This window comes from Macaca mulatta, chromosome 7 (assembly GCF_049350105.2).
Source record: "Macaca mulatta isolate MMU2019108-1 chromosome 7, T2T-MMU8v2.0, whole genome shotgun sequence".
NCBI classification, from domain to species: domain Eukaryota; kingdom Metazoa; phylum Chordata; class Mammalia; order Primates; family Cercopithecidae; genus Macaca; species Macaca mulatta.
Genome location: NC_133412.1, coordinates 97,079,561 through 97,097,845, shown reverse-complemented (window position 1 = coordinate 97,097,845; position 18,285 = coordinate 97,079,561). Strand labels below are relative to the sequence as shown.

At 43.1% G+C, this 18,285-nt stretch overlaps 1 protein-coding gene across 6 annotated transcripts in view; it reads left to right on the top strand.

Moving 5' to 3' along the window:
• Positions 1 to 18,285, top strand: part of LOC106999362 (uncharacterized) — a 154,871-nt gene that overhangs the window by 23,783 nt on the left and 112,803 nt on the right. For 2 of the 6 annotated variants that reach the window (XR_013396133.1, XM_028851442.2), the window contains one exon: positions 11,086 to 12,641. The exons of 3 other annotated variants lie outside the window; for them this stretch is intronic. Coding sequence is in view for 1 of the 3 variants with exons in the window: in XM_028851442.2 (XP_028707275.2) it covers positions 11,086 to 11,101 (16 nt within the window). In the remaining 2 variants the exon portion in view is untranslated. Of the gene's footprint in view, positions 1 to 2; positions 9,794 to 11,085; positions 12,642 to 18,285 lie in introns of those variants that run through there. One more of the 6 variants, XR_013396134.1, reaches the window with a different exon arrangement.

Below are 18,285 nucleotides of genomic sequence, written 5' to 3'. Positions count from 1 at the left end.
GTCCTGTGGTCCTTATAGAGTCCACCAGGTGAGGCTGGAGGAGCCTGGGAGAGATGTGATAGGGAGTAGCTGCACCAGGTCTGGCACTGCCCTTCACTCTGCCCAAGGTCTCCTCCATCTTCATGGGCCCTGGAGGGCAGACTATGGTCATTGACCAAACAGTATCTCACATCCCTCTCCAAAGGGACTTCCTCCTTTACAGGGGCTAAGTGCTAGAGAGGAGGCTGCAGAGTCCCTGGAGCAGTGGTGGAAATGCTGAGAACTGGGGGCACTCACGTTTTGCCTAACCACTATGTCCCCAGGTCTTAGCCTCCATCCTAGTTCAGTAAATATTTGTTGAATGCAAAATCTCTTTATGAACTGTAAGCTATAAGCACATAGTAGTTACTGCCACCATGTAGTGATTATTTTTGGTGCCCTGGGCCAGACTCTTCATCTGTAAATTACTGAGGGTATGGAGTAGATGATGAATAAAGTCCTTACTAGCTATAAATTCTGTGTCCAAGACTTCAGCCTCCACTTCTGCTATGTGGGCTGAAGTGATCTCCCTCCTGGGTTTCTGGGAGAATCAATAAATGTGGATGGCTTATGGTGCACTGTAGAAAGGCCCCAACAGATCCAGATGCAAGCATCAGAATTGGTTTAACCCACTGGCCTCCAAAGGCCAGACTGAGAAGCAGTGCTGGTCCATGACAACATCTTCACTAGTTCAAGGCAAAATGACAAAATACAGACATTACAGTGAGTTTTACAAAGCTAAGCTTATTTAACAGTCCTTTATTGTGGAGTATACATTCGCTCCTTTGTGTGTGTGTGTGTGTGTGTGCTTGTGTATGTGTTAGTGTTTTCTTTCAGAAAAGATGATGAAAGCAGATGGGTAGGTTTAGAGATATGTCGTCGGTGAAATCACCAGTTTGGCAGTCTTATGTCAGTCGCTACAATTAAAGGGGAAAGAATTCTGATTTGTGAAATCGGTTCTGGGCATGACTTTTTAATAGAATTCATGTTTGCTCAAGATTCATTTAGTGTAGGTCAGCTGAGCAGCTGAAAAAGGATTTCGACATTCAAAAGGGGGTGTACGGTGAGCAAGTAATAGAACAGGCCTGCACTGGATTTATAGTGTTTTCCTCATCCAAGAAGTTACAGCTGCAGTACTCTGCTTTGGTGCTCAGCACATCCCGATGAGATAGGAGAGCTTAAGTATAATTTTCCCCATGTCCAGGGAAAGCTGAATCTGACTGGTACTCCTCAGTCTGAGCCTCATGAATTATTGACAGAGGCTGGAAGCGCCACACTCCTTGTCCTCTTGCACTGTTGGAGCTCATGCACTGTGGGAACCCTTCCCAGGGCTCTCCATCTGTGTGTGGGGCTGTGAGGAGGGTACACAGGTGGACTGCTGCAGCGCTTCTCAGGGCTTGGTTCAAAGGGACAGGCCTGCAAGGGGCATTTGCTCTCTCTTCCCCTTCTCTTCAGAGGTGGACAGGCGGACTCAGGGGCTGAGGTTGGCAGAAAGGTGAGGAAGACTACACTTCAAGGAGCAAAGGATTCTGGGAAAAGAGAATTGTGGCATGGGAGTTTGGTGAACATCACATGGCCTTTCCTTGTGTTGGCAGGGTTGCTATTTGGCTTCCAGCACTATTTATTTTATGGAGAGCACAGGGGACATTAGGGAGGGGGCCTGTGAGCAGAAAAGGATAGAAGGAAGTCAAGAAGTATGGGAATCTCTAGCACTACTCCTCATCAAGCTGGCTTATTGGAGATAAGAACAGGAAATCTTGGGCCGGGCACGGTGGCTCATGCTTGTAATCCCAGCACTTTAGGAGGCCGACTTGGGCAGATCACTTGAGGTCATGAGTTCAAGACCAGCTGGGCAACACCGTGAAACCTCATCTCTACTGAAAATGCAAAAATTAGCCGGGCCGGTCAGGAGTTTGAGACCAGCCTGGCCAACATGGTGAAACCCTGTCTTTACTAAAAATACAAAACTTAGCTGGGCGTGGTCAGAACGTTGAGATCAGCCTGGCCAACATGGTGAAACCCTGTCTCTACGAAAAATACAAAAACTGGCCAGGCCTGGTGGCACGTGCTTGTAATCCCAGCTACTCAGGAGGCTGAGGCAGGAGAATTGCTTGAATCTGGGAGGCAGAGGTTGCAGCGAGCAGAGATCATGCCACTGAACTCCAGCCTGGGCAACAGAACGAGAGACTCCATCTCAAAAAACAAAAACAAAAACAAAAACAAAAAAACACAACAGGAAATCTTTCAGGGAAATACATGCATATTTGGGAGTATCTCTTTGAAATGGGAACTGTAATAGGCAATGGGATTGTTCTTGTGTGGAGGTGGTAACATCTGCCTATCTTGAGGGACAAATCCCTCCATGATTGAGGGCTCTTCTCCTATCCTTTTCAAGGGCTGCCTGCGGTCCAGAAGAGTATTCACCTGGGGTGGAATTTAAGTCTTGCACTTTGCAATAGCTGTCCTAGATTAATTGTTGAGTCATGCATCACTGACATAAGTCAGGAGTAGGCAGTGTGGGAGGGCTGGTGTGGGCTTAGGACAACTGCTAAGTAGAGAAAATAATAGTAAGAGTGTTAACCGTATTTATTGAGCACTTTGTTACTAAGTGTTGGCAAGTTTTAAGTGCTTTTTATAAATTTTATTGAATATTTTTCATCTGGTGAAATGGGTGTTTTAATGAAGGGAGCCAAAGGCCTGAGGGTTGTGACCAACTCAGCATTCCACTGAAGGCTATGTGATCAAACAGCAAACTGTTTATCATGAATGCAGAATGTGGGCCAACTCACTTCTGCACCTGCCACCAGGAGGTTTGCTGAGGGCAATCACTCCCTGGTGCTGTGCTCCTAGAGGTTATCTACTGCAACATCTGGAGACTACTGTTCAAAGAATGCGGTCGTGCAAACCTGCACTAAGTCAAGCAGCTGACTGACAACCACCCCTTTCTCCCTACCTCCTTTACTCAATAAATATGAAGGGCTATAGAAACTCAGGGCCCTTGTTCACTAGAAGCAAGGAGCCCCCTGACCCCTTCTTCCAAGTTTACTTTTTTGCCTTTGTCTTTATTCTTGTGTTAATCTTCTTTTGTTAAGTCCACCAAGGACTGTGGCATTTTAAATTCTTTTTTTGTTTTTTGAGACAGAGTTTTGCTCTGTCGCCAGGCTGGAGTGCAGTGGCACAATTTTGGCCCGCTGCAACCTCTGCCTCCCAGGTTCAAGTGATTCGTCTGCCTCAGTCTCCCAAGTAGCTGGGACTACAGGCACATACCACCTGACCCAGCTAATTTTTGTATTTTTAGTGGAGAGGGGGTTTCACCATGTAGGCCAGGATGGTCGCGATCCCTTGACCTAGTGATCTGCCCACCTCAGCCTCCCAAAGTGCTGGGATTATAGGCATGAGCCACTGCACCTGGTCAGGTGTTTTAAATTCTCTATGTGAAATTCGAGTGAGTGATGACAACCTCAACCAGTATGTGTTGTATAGCTACACTTCAGTTTTCTGGCAATGTTGGGGGATTGATAGTTTTCATAAAAATCAATTTTCTCTGAATTTGTATTTTAACTTTCAGGATCAGTGTGTTTTTCAAATCAACACATCTATTCATTAAATATAAAATAACACATGCTTATTATTTTAAAAAGGGACAGAAAGTTATTTGAAAAGTAAAAGGTAACTCTTCCCTATGTTTTTTTTTTTAAACTTCTTCCCATATAGCTGTTGGCTTTGTGTATCCTTCCAGAAGTTTCCTATACATTTACATGCATTTTTCTTTTAAAAATTGTTTCCACAATTGAGATGAGACTATACATATTGTCCTTTAAATTTCTTTTCTTTTCTTTCTTCTATGCTCCAACCCCCACTGTTTTTTTCTTTTTTAAAATTATTATACTTTAAGTTCTGAGATACGCGTGCAGAATGTGCGGGTTTGTTACATGTGCCATGGTGGTTTGGTGCACCCAACAACCTGTCATCTACATTAAGTATTTCTCCTAATGCTATCCTTCCCCTAGCCCCCCACCACCCCCAAAAGGCCCTGGTGTGTGATATTGCCCTCCCTGTGTCCATGTGTTCTCATTGTTCAACTTTCACTTATGAGTCAGAACACGCAGTATTTGGTTTTCTGTTCTGTTGTTAGTTTGCTGAGAATGATGGTTTCCAGCTTCATCCATGTCCCTGCAAAGGACATGAACTCATCCTTTTTTATGGCTGCATAGTATTCCCTGGTGTATATGTGCCACATTTTCTTTATCCAGTCTATCATTGATGAGCATTTGGGTTGGTTGCAGGTCTTTGCTATTGTGAACAGTGCTCCAATAAACATATGTGTGCATGTGTCTTTATAGTAGAATGATTCATAATCCTTGGGTATATACCCAATAATGGGATTGCTGGGTCAAATGGTATTTCTGGTTCTAGATCCTTGAGGAATGGCCACGCTGTCTTCCACAATGGTTGAACTAATTTACACTCCCACCAACAGTCTAAAAGTGTTCCTCTTTCTCCATCTCCTTTCCAGCATCTGTTGTTTCCTGACATTGTAATGATTGCCATTCTAACTGGTGTGAGATGGTATCTCATTGTAGTTTTGATTTGCATTTTTCTAATGAGCAGTGATGATGAGCTTTTTATCTTGTCTGTTGGCTGCATAAATGTTTTCTTTTGAGAAGTGTCTGTTCACATCCTTAGCCCACTTTTTGATGATTTTCTTTTTTCTTGTAAATTTGTTTAAGTTTGTTGTTGATTCTGGATATTAGCCCATTGTCAGATGGATAGATTGCAAAACTTTTCTCCCATTCTGTAGGTGGCCTGTTCACTCTGATGATAGTTTGTTTCTTTTGCTGCGTTGAAGCTCTTTAATTAGGTCCCATTTGTCTATTTTGGCTTTTTTTGCCATTGCTTTTGGTGTTTTAGTCATGAAGTCTTTGCCTATACTTATGTCCTGAATGGTTTGGCCTCTGTTTTCTTCTAGGGTTTTTATGGTTTTAGATCTTATATTTAAGTCTTTAATCCATCTTGAGTTAATTTTTTTATAAGGTGTAAGGAAGGGGTCCAGTTTCAGTTTTCTGCATATGGCTAGCCAGTTTTCCCAACACCATTGACTAAATAAGGAATCTTCTCCTTATTGTTTGTTTTTGTCAGGTTTGTCAAAGATCAGATGGTTGTAGATGTGTGGTATTATTTCTGAGGCCTCTGTTCCATTCCACTGGTCTAGATACCTGTTTTGGTACCAGTACCCTGCTGTTTTGGTTACCGTAGCCTTGCAGTATAGTTTGAAGTCAGGTAGCATGATGCCTCCAGTTTTGTTCTTTTTGCTTAGGATTATCTTGGCTATATTGGCTCTTTTTAGGTTCCATATAAAATTTAAAGTATTTTTTTCCAATTCTGTGAAGAAAGTCAATGGCAGCTTGATGGGATAGCATTGAATCTATAAATTACTTTGGGCAGTATGGCCATTTTCATGATATTGATTCTTCCTATCCATGAGCATGGAATGTTTTTCCATTTGTTTGTATCCTCACTTATTTCCTTGAGCAGTGGTTTGTAGTTCTCCTTGAAGAGTTCCTTCACATCCCTTGGAGGTTGGATTCCTAGGTATTTTATTCTCTTTGTAGCAATTGTGAATGGGAGTTCACTCATGATTTGGCTCTCTGTTGTCTGTTATTAGTGTATAGGAATGCTTGTGATTTTTGCACATTGATTTTGTATCCTGAGACTTTGCTGAAGTTGCTTATCAGCTTAAGGAGATTTTGGGCTGACACTATAGGGCTTTCTAAATATGCAATCATGTCATCTGCAAACAGAGACAATTTGACTTCCTCTCTTCCTGTTTGAATACCCTTTATTTCTTTCTCTTTCGTGACTGCCCTGGCCAGAACTTCCAGTACTATGTTGAATAGGAGTTGTGAGAGATGGCACCCTTGTCTTGTGCCTTTTTTCAAGGAAATGCTTCCAGTTTTTGCCCATTCAGTATGATATTGGCTGTGGATTTGTCATAAATAGCTCCTATTATTTAGAGATATGTTCAATCAATACCTATGTTATTGAGAGTTTTTCGCATGAAGGGGTGTTCAGTTTTGTCGAAGGCCTTTCTGCATCTATTCAATTAATCGTGTGGTTTTTGTCATTGGTTCTTTTTATGTGATGGATTATGTTTATTGATTTGCATATGTTGAACCAGCCTTGCATCCCAGGGATGAAGCCGGCTTGATCATGGTGGATAAGCTTTTGGATGTGCTGCTAGATTCGGTTTGCCAGTATTTTATTGAGGATTTTTGCATTGATGTTCATGAGGGATATTGGCCTAAAATTCTCTTTTTTTTGTTGTGTCTCTGTCAGGCTTTGTTATCAGATGATGCTGGCCCCATAAAATGAGTTAGGAAGGATTCCCTCTTTTCTATCGACTGGAATAATTTCAGAAGGCATGGTACCAGCTCCTCTTTGTACCTCTGGTAGAATTTGGCTGTGAATCTATCTGGTCCTGGACTTTTTTGTTTGGTAGGCTATAATTATTGCCTCAATTTCAGAACTTGATATTGGTCTATTCAGAGATTTAACTTCTTCCTGGTTTAGTCTTGGGAGGGTGTGTGTGTCCAGGAATTTATCAATTTCTTCTAGATTTTCTCAATTATTTGCATAGAGGTGTTCTCTGATGGTAGTTTGTATTTCTGTGGGATGGGCGGTGATATCCCCTTTATCATTTTTTATTGTGTCTATTTCATTTTTCTCTGTTTTCTGCCTTGTTAGTCTTGCTAGTGGTCTATCTATTTTGTTGATCTTTTCAAATTACCAGCTTCTGGATTCATGGATTTTTTGAAGGTGTTTTGTGTCTCTACCTCCCTTAGTTCTGCTCTGATTTTAGTTATTTCTTGCCTTCTGCTAGCTTTTGAATGTGTTTGCTCTTGCTTCTCCAGTTCTTTTAATGGTGATATTAGGGAGTTCATTTTAGATCTTTCCTGCTTTCTCTTGTGGGCATTTAGTGCTATAAATTTCCCTGTACACACTGTTTTAAATGTGTTCCAGAGATTCTGGTCATTGTGTCTTTGTTCGCACTGATTTCAAAGAACATCTTTGTTTCCGCCTTCATTTCATTATTTACCCAGTAGTCATCCAGGAGCAGGTTGTTCAGTTTCCATGTTGTTGTGCAGTTTTGAGTGAGTTTCTTAATCCTGAGTTCTAATTTGATTACACAGAGGTCTGAGCGACAGTTTGTTGTGATTTCTGTTCTTTAACATTTGCTGAGGAATATTTTACCTCCAATTATGTGGTCAATTTTAGAATAAGTGTGATGAGGTGCTGAGAATCATGTATATTCTGTTAATTTTGAATGGAGAGTTCTGTAGATATCTATTAGGTCTGCTTGGTCTAGAGCTGAGTTTAAATCCTGGATATCCTTGTTAATTTTCTGTCTTTTTGCCTGTCTAATATTAAAAGTGGGGTTTACAGTTTCCCATTATTATTGTGTGGGAGTGTAAGCCTCTTTGTAGGCCTCTATGAAGTTGCTTTATGTATCTGGGTGCTTCTGTATTGGGTGCATATATATTTACGATAGTTAGCTCTTGTTGTTGAATTGATCCCTTTACCATCACGTGATGGCCTTCTTTGTCTCTTTTGATCTTTGTTGGTTTAAATTCTGTTTTATTAGAGACGAGGTTTGCAAACCCTGCTTTTTTTTTGCTTTCCATTTGCTTGGTAAATATTCCTTTATCCCTTCATTTTGAGCCTACGTGTGTCTTTGCACGTGTGATGGGTCTCCTGAATATAGCACACCGATGGGTCTTGACTCTGTATTCAATTTGCCAGTCTGTGTCTTTTAATTGGGGCATTTATCCCGTTTACATTTAAGGTTGATATTTTTGTATGTGAATTGGATCCTGTCGTTATGATGTTAGCTGGTTATTTTGCCTGTTAATTGATGCAGTTTCTTCATACCATTGATGGTCTTTACAATTTGGTATGTTTTTGCAGTGGCTGGTACCGGTTGTTCCTTTCCATGTTTAGTGCTTCCTTCAGGAGCTCTTGTAAGGCAGGCCTGGTGGTGACAAAATCTCTCAGCATTTGCTTGTCTGTAAAGGATTGTATTTCACCTTCACTTATGAAACTTAGTTTGACTGGATAGGAAATTCTATTTTGAAAATTCTTTTATTTAAGAATGTTAAATAACCCCTATTGGCTTGTAGGGTTTCTGCTGAGAGATCTGCTGTTAGTCTGATGGGCTTCCCTTTGTTGGTAACCCAACCTTTCTCCCTGGCTGCCATTAACCTTGGTGAATCTGACAATTATGTGTCTTCGGGTTGCTCTTCTTGAGGGGTATGTTTGTGATGTTCTCTATATTTCCTGAATGAATGCTTCTTTTTACTCTTTTTGTCTCTAATCTTGTCTTCTGGCTTTATTTCATTAATTTTATCTTCAATCACTGATATCCTTTCTTCTGCTTGATCAAATCGTCTATTGAAGCTTGTGTATCCTTTATAAGGTTCTCGTCCTGTGGTTTTCAGCTCTGTCAGGTCATTAAGCTCTTCTCCACACTGGTTATTCTAGTTAGCCATTCGTCTAACCTTTTTTCAAGGTGTTTTAACTTCCTTGTGATGGGTTAGAACATGCTCCTTTAGCTCAGAGAAGTTTGTTATTACTGACCTTCTCTCTGTCTAATTTTATTCCCTTGCTGGCGAGGACTTGCATTCCTTTGGAAGAGAGGAGTCATTCTGGTTTTTGGATGTTTCCGCTTTTCTGCTCTGGTTTCTCCCATGTTTGTGGTTTTATCTACCTTTGATCTTTGATATTGGTGACCTACGGATGGGGTTTTGGTGTGGATGTCCTTTTTGTTGATGTTGATGCTATTCGTTTCTGTTTGTTAGTTTTCCTTCTAACAGACAGGCCCCTCAGCTGCAGGTCTTTTGGAGTTTGCTGGAGGTCCACTGCAGACCCTGTTTGCCTGGGTATCACTAACGGAGGCTGCAGAACAGCAAATATTGCTGCCTGATCCTTCTTCTGAAAGCTTCGTCCCAGAAGGGCACCCACCTGTAGGAGGTGTCTGTTGGTCCCTACTGGGAGGTGTCTCCCAGTCAGCTACGTGGGGGTCAGTGACCCACTTGAGGAGGCAGTCTGTCCATTATCGGAGCTCAAATGCCACACTGGGAGAACTACTGTTCTCTTCTGAGCTGTCAGGCAGGGATGTTGAAGTCTGCAGAAGCTGTCTGCTTCCTTTTGTTCAGGTATGTCCTGCCCCCTGAGGCGGAATCTAGAGAGGTAGTAGGCCTTGCTGAGCTGTGGTGGGCTCTGCCCAGTTTGAGCTTTTTTGCCACTGTGTTTACACTGTGAGCCTAAAACCGTCTACTCAAGCCTTAGCAATGGGGGACGCCCCTCCCCCTGCCAAGTTCCACTGTCCCAGGTCAATCTCAAGCTGCTGCACTCACAGTGAGCTAGCCTCTGTGGGCATGGGACCTGCCAAGTCAGGCATGGGAGGGAATCTCCTGGTCTGCCAGTTGTGAAGACCATGGGAAAAGTGCAGTATTTGTGCAGGAGTGTACTATTCCTCCAGGTACAGTAACTCATGGCTTCCCTTGGCCCGGAAAGGGAAATCCCCTGACTCCTTGCTCTTCCCGGGAGAGGTGATGGCCTGCCCTGCTTCAGCTCACCCTTTTTGGGCTGCACCCACTGTTCAAGCAATCTCAGTGACATGAACCAGGCACCTCAGTTGGAAATGCAGAAATCACCTGTCTTCTGCATCAATTATGCTGGGAGCTGTAGACTGGAGCTGTTCCTATTCAGCCATCTTGTAAGTGACTCCTAGAATTTTATAACTCTGTTGTGTAGTTACTCAAATTTTTGGTTTTCCAGTTTTTTCTCTGACTGCTCAGTATTTAAGCAGTTGTTTGTGAATACTGGTTGGAAATATCCCAGTATTTGCATGGTCCTAGCAGGCAGAACATTCTTTTAAAACAGGTATAGGCTTCTCTTTCCCCTCATGCCTAGGATTGCTTTCTGCTGTATTTGGGAAGGGGTGGTATGGGAAGGGGGTTTGTCTATGCAGTTCCACAGTCTATTTTCAAATAGCAGGTGGCTCCGTCTTGGGCCTCAGCACTCTCTTCTGCTGGCCACTTCTGGGAACTCCAAGATTATGGCCCTTGCATGATTTCCATGTGGATGCTGAGATGCAGGCTTTGGGGCAGGGATGGGATGGGGAATGCCATACTTCCTGATACAGTTTGGATGTTTGTCCCCTCCAAATCTCATGCTGAAATGTGATTCCCAATATTGGAGATGAGCTTGGTGGGAGGTGTTTGGGTCATGGGGGTGGATCCCACATGAGTGGCTTGGTGCCCTCCCCTTGGTGATGAGTGAGTTTTCTCTCTATTAGTGCATGTGGGAACTGGTTGTTAAAAGGAGCCTATGACCTGTTCCATGCTGGTACTGTGCCTGTACAGCCTGCAGAACTGTGAGCCAAACAAACCCTGTTTTATTACAAATTACCCAGTCTCAGGTATTCCTTTATAGCAACATAAAATGGACTCACACACTTCCCCAGCTGCCTATTCTTTATTCCTCACAATGCCACGGCACTAAGAAATTCACTGAAGATTTGGGGGCAGAATGAATCACAATACAGAGGGACAAATCCACAGGCATTGGATGCCTAACATAACTTCCCATTGGGTCTTTTATTGGCACCAGCAAATTCCTAGCCCTGCTTTCAAAACTGAGGTTTCCTCTGTCCTCCAGAGATAGTCCCTGTGGCAGATGTGGAGATGCAGGTCACAGCTCAGGTTTTCCTTCTAGACAGGACTCATGGCCCAGCTGCTGAGAGCCTGATTAGCTGTGAGTGTCCAGCTGTTAACTCCTTCTGGTCTACTTCAGCTCTGGACGGAGGTCACAGTCTTCTCAGGGTGGCCCTGGCCATTTACTGAGCAGGACAGTTTGGTCAAGGACCTCGCTATTTCTGCCCAACATGTGGCTTCTCTAAAGATCCTCTTTTCTTTGGAGCTCTCAGTTAGGCATTTGTCAGACCTGCATCTCGTGGTCTAACACTTTCTTCTTCTCAATCCTGCTTCCTTCCTTTTCGTTTCACAGGTGCCACTTCAGATAAGCCCTTTGGACTCCTAACTCCAACCAGGTGTCTGCTTTATTGAGGACTCACAGACACAGTCTCCTTTCTTCAAAACCTTTACAATGTAAGACCTCACTAACACACAGGAGATGGTCTCCCAGAGGGTCTGTGCTGTTCCCTCACTCAGAACATCAAGATGCACTGAAGTAAGAATCCTCTACTCTACAGTTCCTGCTAGCTGAGCTATTCCATGGGGGCTTCAGCAGTAAGTTGCAGGGTTGGCTTTGATAGGTGAAGGCTGGCTGGTGGAGCACATCGAGTTCTGGAGGTTCATGTGTGTTTTCATGAAGATCTCTCTGCCAGTAGCAGATAAAGAGGTGTTGCCTCACTCTTCCTGGGGTCTTCTATTTTCCTGGGAGGAATTTCTGAATCAACTGAACACACACACACACACACACACACACACACCTTTGAAGCATCAACAGTAATTCTGAGTTCTTAGGGACAATGCAGATTAAATCCACATTAAGAAAGACAACTATGGCCAGGTGCGGTGGCTCACGCTTGTAATCCCAGAACTTTGGGAGGCTGAGGCGGGTAGATCACCTGAGGTTGGAAGTTCAAGACCAATCTGACCAACATGGAGAAACCCTGTCTCTACTAAAAATACAAAATTAGCCCGGCATGGTGGCAGGCGCCTGTAATCCCAGCTACTCGGGAGGCTGAGGCAGGAGAACCGCTTAAACCTGGGAGGCGGAAGTTGCAGTGAGCCGAGATTGTGCCGTTGCACTCCAGCCTGGGCAACAAGAGCAAAACTCTATCTTAAAAAAAAAAAAAAAAAGAGAACTATTGATCCAGAGGTGGCCATACTGGCCTCACTGGAGATAACAGGTGACATTATTATGCAAAGTGGTTTCATTTCCCTTGTCTTGTTTTTGGAATAGTATAAGAGGCCTATGATACGAATAAATAAGGCCCATCGCAAGCCTCACCAAAGGACAAAACAAATCTACTTCTGAAGAAGGCTCTTTGTTGGGCCAGATCAAATCCTTGGACAGAATTGTACTCTTAATCTCTGCAGTGGAAGTGGGGGGTAGTTTAAGAATTTATTAACCTTCTACCTTGAGCAATCCCTCAGGAGTAAAAGGTATCAGGCCTCTGAGCTGAAGCTCAGCCATTGTAACCCCTGTGACCTGCACATATACGTCCAGATGGCCTGCAGGAGCCAAGAAGTCTGGGGCAGCTGAAAAACCACACAAGAAGTAAAACAGCCAGTTCCTGCCTTAACCGATTAACCAACATTACAACATTCCACCATCGTGACTTGTCCCTGCCCTACCTTGACTGATCAATCGACCTTGTGACATTCTTCTTCTGGACAATGAATCTTATGATCTCCCCACCATGTACCTTGTGACCCCTCCTCTGCTAACAATAGATAGTCACCTTTTACTGTAATTTTCCATTACCTACCCAACTCCTACAAAGCAACCTCTTTCCCATCTCCCTTTGCTGATTCTCTTTCTGGACTAAGCCCACTTACACCCAAGTGAATAAACAGCCTTGTTGCTCACACAAAGCCTGTTTGTGGTCTCTTCACAAAGACGTGCTTGACAAAAGGGAAGGGTGGATTTGTCCTTCTGGTTACATATGTTCTGCCAGCTCATTTTGAATTTAATTAAACAAGGATTGTCCTTACCTTTTCATACTTTGTAAGAAACCATAAATATTTATACATCTTGATTTTTCAAAGAAACATTTTTTATTTTGAAGTAATTATAGTCTCATGGGAAGTTGCAAAAGTAGTACATAGAGTCCCTGAGTACTCTTCCCACAGTGGTGACAACTATACTATAATATCAATTCTGGGAAATTGATATTGGTACAGTACTAACTAGACTATAGACCTTATTCAGTTTTCATTATTTTTTACTTGCACTCATTTGTGTGTGTCAATGTGTGTCTGTGCTTCTCTGCTTGTTGATGTATTTAGGAGAACTTTGACTAGCAAGCCATACAGATCTACTCCATTCTTATTCCTTTGTTCACTATCTGGATGAACTATCACTTATCAGTCCCCTATCGGAATCCACTTCAGTTGTTTATGGTTTTTCTCTAAGGCATGATGTTGCAATAGCACCCTTGTACATGTAGCTAGGAGAACTTGTACTAAGCCCAGGTAAATAGTTGAAGTACAAGGGCAAAGGAGTGTGTCTTTGATATTTTAATAGAAATTGCCTGTCTCCCTCTAGAAAAGCTGTGCCCTTTTCCAGTGGCAGAGAACCTTCCTGAAAGGCGATCCTGTGTGATGGTGTCCATTTCATCATACCCTTATAACACTCAGCTTCAACAAACATACAGATTTTTGCTGATGTGGGAGAAAAATATTAATGGTTAATGATATTAAGGTGATTATCTTTTCATTTGTTTATAGACATTTATATTTCTTTTTAAATGAACTGCTCATGACCTTTGTCTACTTTTAGTTGGTTGTTTACTTCTTTCTCATTTATTCCTATAAACTCTTTACAAAAGGAAATTAACCATTTGATTGTCATATGTTGTGAATATTTTTACCAGTTTGACTTTTGAATTTATGTCTTTTTAATGAATTGTAGAAGTTTAAAATCTTTATGAAATAAATTTATTTAGTTTTTTGTTTATGGCTTCTGAGTTTTGTGTCATGATTAGAAAGGCCTTTCTTATTCCAAAAATATAAGATATTCAATTGTAAGATTTCCTGTAGTTATTCAATGTGTGTGTATGTATGTTTAAATCTTTGGGCCATCTGATATTTGTGCTTGTGTGGGAAGTGAGATAGAAATCTGGGTTAGTTTTTTCCCCAAATGGTTAACCAGTTGTCTCAGCACTGTTTGAATAACTCTTCCATGCCTTGGTTTCTTTATCATTACCATATGTATTTGAGCCTATTTCTGGACTCTAGTTCATTTCATTGATTTGTCTGTCTGTTTCCAAGTCAGGATTTTAATAGATATTGCAAAGAGGAAAAAGAAAGTGCTAAAATTGCCATAAAATAATCTCAAATAGAAGAGTATGGCAATTCAGAGGGGGAGAATTTTTAATTGGGGTCTGAAAAAGCTTCACGAAAGAGGGACATTTAAGACGAAGCTTGAATGATGAGCAATGTTGGGCAAAGGGAATAAAGAACAAAGTCATGGAGGTGGTGAATATTTGTGCACATGTGCATCGTGTCTCTGCAAAGGAACTCTTGCTCCACCACTGGTGTTTTTATACATGCATGTCTTGAGCATGGTTAAGAGGATACAGAAATTTTCATGTTACTCTTTTGAGGCATTTTGAGGACACATTTATTAATCATAATAGCTACAAGTTGAATACCTACCGTTATCCCATAGACATAGTGATATCTACGTCATTTTTGATTTTCACTACAATGAACAAAGTTGATATTCCCATTTTAGAAATGAGGAAAATGCCCCAGGCAGTTTAAAGAACACCTAGAAGTGGCTGTATTGAGATTAAAATGCATGACCGGCAATTTAAAAAATCGGAATAGAAAATATCACAATTCATCACCTGTGGTTAGGGTGTTTGTAGCAGAAGTTGTTCCTGCTCTACCTATGTCATCTGGGATCCCTCTGCTATCTCTTTGTAGACCAGTTGAATCCCAGTGTGCATTCTTTCCCAAAAGCCAGCATGCTGTTGGAAGGTACAAGAGAGCCAGAAATGCCTGGGAATTTATGTCCCTTCCCTCCCCTCACAGCCTTTAACCAATGACTGATGGGGGTGGGGATAGACATACTCTAGCTCTTTTGCCCTCTCACTGGGATGGCTGCGATGTGACCTATGATGTTCCCCAAGCCTTCTGCGGGAATGAATCAAAATTGCCTTCCATGGGACTTGGCTTGATGTTGTACCCTTACTTGGCCCCTTTCTACTCTTACTTTCTCACATATCTCTTTTCTTTGGGAATAGTTCCTAATAAATCACTTTCATTTATATCTTCCTCTAGGGCAGCACTGCTTTAAGAAGCTTCTGTTGTAGTGATGTAGGAGTGTGTGTGTGTGTGTGTGTGTGTGTGTGCATGTGCACACATTGCGTTATCATTTAACTTGTATTTCTTAGTGTGGAGCCAGTTTGAAAGCCACTGTTCTATACTACATTAAGCTGCCTGTTTGTGTATAGTTCACTGAGCTGGAAATTCTGCTTGATGCCCCCAAATAAGAACTGCAGATCAGATTCCAAATCTTATTGCTTATTTGAGTACAGTGACTTAAAATATATTAAATAAAAATGTAGGCTGGACACTGTGGCTCACATCTGTAATCCCAGGACTTTGGGAGGCCGAGGTGGGTGGATCACTTGAGGTCAGGAGTTTAAGACTAGGTTGACCAACATGGCAAAACCCCATTTCTACTAAAAAAAAAAAATACAAAAAAAATTAGCTGGGTCTGGTGGCATGTGCCTGTAGTCCCAGCTACTCAGGAGGCTGAGGCAGGAGAATAGCTTGGACCTGGCAGGCAGAGGTTGCAGTGAGCTGAGATCAGGCCACTACAATCCAGCCTGGACGACAGAGCAAGGCTCTATCTCAAAAACAACAACAACAACAACAACAACAACAACAACAAGAAGTGTTAGTTGTGGCTCTAAAGAACACAGTCAACTTTGAAACTATTGGCTAGGCTGGTCTTTGACTTCTTGGGCAGCCAACCCTACTAAACAGTTTCCAAAGTTCAGGCTTCCCTTTGCCAAAGCTGATAAATGTGGTGTAAAGGTTGTGTTAGTTGACTGTTAATTTTTTGCAGACTAGCAGAAACGAGAAGACCAGGTTTGCCTTGTAGCAGAGCCAGAAGTTGTGCCTGACCACAGGGCAGGATACCACAGGGCAGGACTCTGACCCTCAGCTTGGCTTAGATGGAGAGAGGCAAGATGTACAGAATTGCTTTGCATTTGCCCTCAAAGACAAGGTAGTTAAAAGAAAGGAAGATAACACACCACATACTCACTACCAACCAATGAGACCCAGCGAAGACGTCACACAAATCCTTGTCAGATTTGTTGGGATCCTGGGGCAGTCCTGACTGCCAGAATCCACTGGAGGCCATGAGTTGAGGGCTGAGGACATCATTTCTAAATACAGTGGAGATGAAATCTGGAAGGCAGTGCAAAGAAAAGGGCAGGAAATTCATCTTCTCAGGGAAGTCGTGGGATCCCTGCCATCACGTATGTCTGCTGATGACCCTTATTTGTCAGTGCATGACGTGACATTGTCTACATGTTTAAGAGCAAAAATATGTTCAAAAATCTGATGGAATTATTAAGACACAAGGAAGGAGGTCTAAACTCATCAAATGTAGGGTGAAGATGGCTGTGAGTTAAGAATTTATAGGGAGTTGGGCACAGTGGTTCATGCCTGAAATCACAGCACTTTGGGAAGCAGAGATGGAGGATCACTTGAGGCTAGGAGTTTGAGACCAGCCTGGGCCATGTAGTGACACTCTTATCTCTACTAGAAATAAAAAATTAGCTGATTATTGTTGCGTGCACCTGTAGTGCCAGGTACTCAGCGGGCTGAGGAGGCAGGATGACTTGAGTCCAGGAGTTGGAGGCTGTAGTGAGCTATGATTGTGCCACTGCACTCCAGCCTGGGTGACAGGGTGAGACACTGTCTCTGAAAAAAGTGGAATTTTTAGAGTCAAATATTGTCCCAAAGAAGATCCATATGTTCTGGTAGGCATGGATATTCTGGACACCCCGAAGGTGTGCTGCAGCGTGGACAGTGGGTGCGCATCAGCACCACCAGCGTCTCTGTTAAACAGAATACTGTGCATGGGTATTACTCCCTGGTGGGGAATTCTGTGCAACTATCAAGAATCCCAGAGGAGAACTCTAAACACCTCGCCAACTTCTACCAAGGTTCCTAGATCTGGCAGATTTCTAGATCTGGCAGGAGGTTTTGCCCAAACCCAGCTGTCAGTGTATGAGTTTGGTGAGACAGAGCACTTGTGCAACATGTCAGGCAAAGCAACTTTGGTACTCCCAGGCAGGCAGTAAGGGCCAACGGAAGTCTAGGATCCATGATGTGCTGGTCCCCCAAGGCTCAGGGAAGCTGCCCAGGGTGAATGCAGTCTTATCTGTATGTGCTCTACTTTACATCTGATATAGTTTGGATATTTGTCCCCTCCAAATCTCATGTTGAAATGTGATCCCCAGTGTGGAGGAGGGGCCTGGAGGGAGGTGTTTGGGTCACAGGGATGGATCCCCCATGAATGGCTTGGTGACCTCTCAGTGGTAATGAGTGAGCTCTCAGCTATTAGTTCACGTGAGATCTGGTCGTTTTAAAGAAACTGGCACCTTCTCCTTTCTCTTTTGCTCCCTGTCATGCCATGTGACATGCTGCCTCCCTCTTTGCCTTCACCATGAATGGGAGCTTCCTGTGGACCTCACCAGAAGCTGAGGAGATAGATGCTGGTGCTAGGCTTCTTGTAGAGCCTGCAAAACTGTAAGACAAATGAACTTCATTTCTGTATAAATTGCCTAGATATTCCTTTATAGCAACACAAAATGGACTGATATAGCACCACTACTGAGGGACCCTGAAAGCATTCTGCTCTGTTTTTTGTTTTTTTTTTTGAGACGGAGTCTCGCTCTGTCGCCCAGGCTGGAATGCAGTGGCACAATCTCAGCTCACTGCAACCTCCACCTCCCAGGTTCACGCCATTCTCCTGCCTCAGCCTCCCGAGTAGCTGGGACTACAGGCGCCCGCCACCACGCCCGACTTTTTTTGTATTTTTAATAGAGACGGGGTTTCACCATGTTAGCCAGGATGGTCTCCATCTCCTGACCTCGTGATCTGCCTGCCTCGGCCTCCCAAAGTGCTGGGATTACAGGCGTGAGCCACCGTGCCCGGTCTCTGCTCTGGTTTTATACCTCAGAGACCACTTGGATTGATGAGCTAAGCATTGCAGGCTGTTCTAGGAATGACAGAGACAAAGCCTGGGCTATTCTGGGCATTCCTCCTATCTCGGAATGTTACATTCTCTGTACATTCTGCCCAAGAATTACAAGCAACAGAGGGTCAGCCAAGGCTATTTGTGGACTTGTCATCCTGTCTGGTTGAAGGATCCTTCAGCACCAGCCAACTCTCTCTCCTGGTTCCATGTTCACTCTGCTACTTTCTAATTATGACTCCAGGTTGGAGGGATGGATGATGGACAACACCTTTTCTCATCACTGGAAGG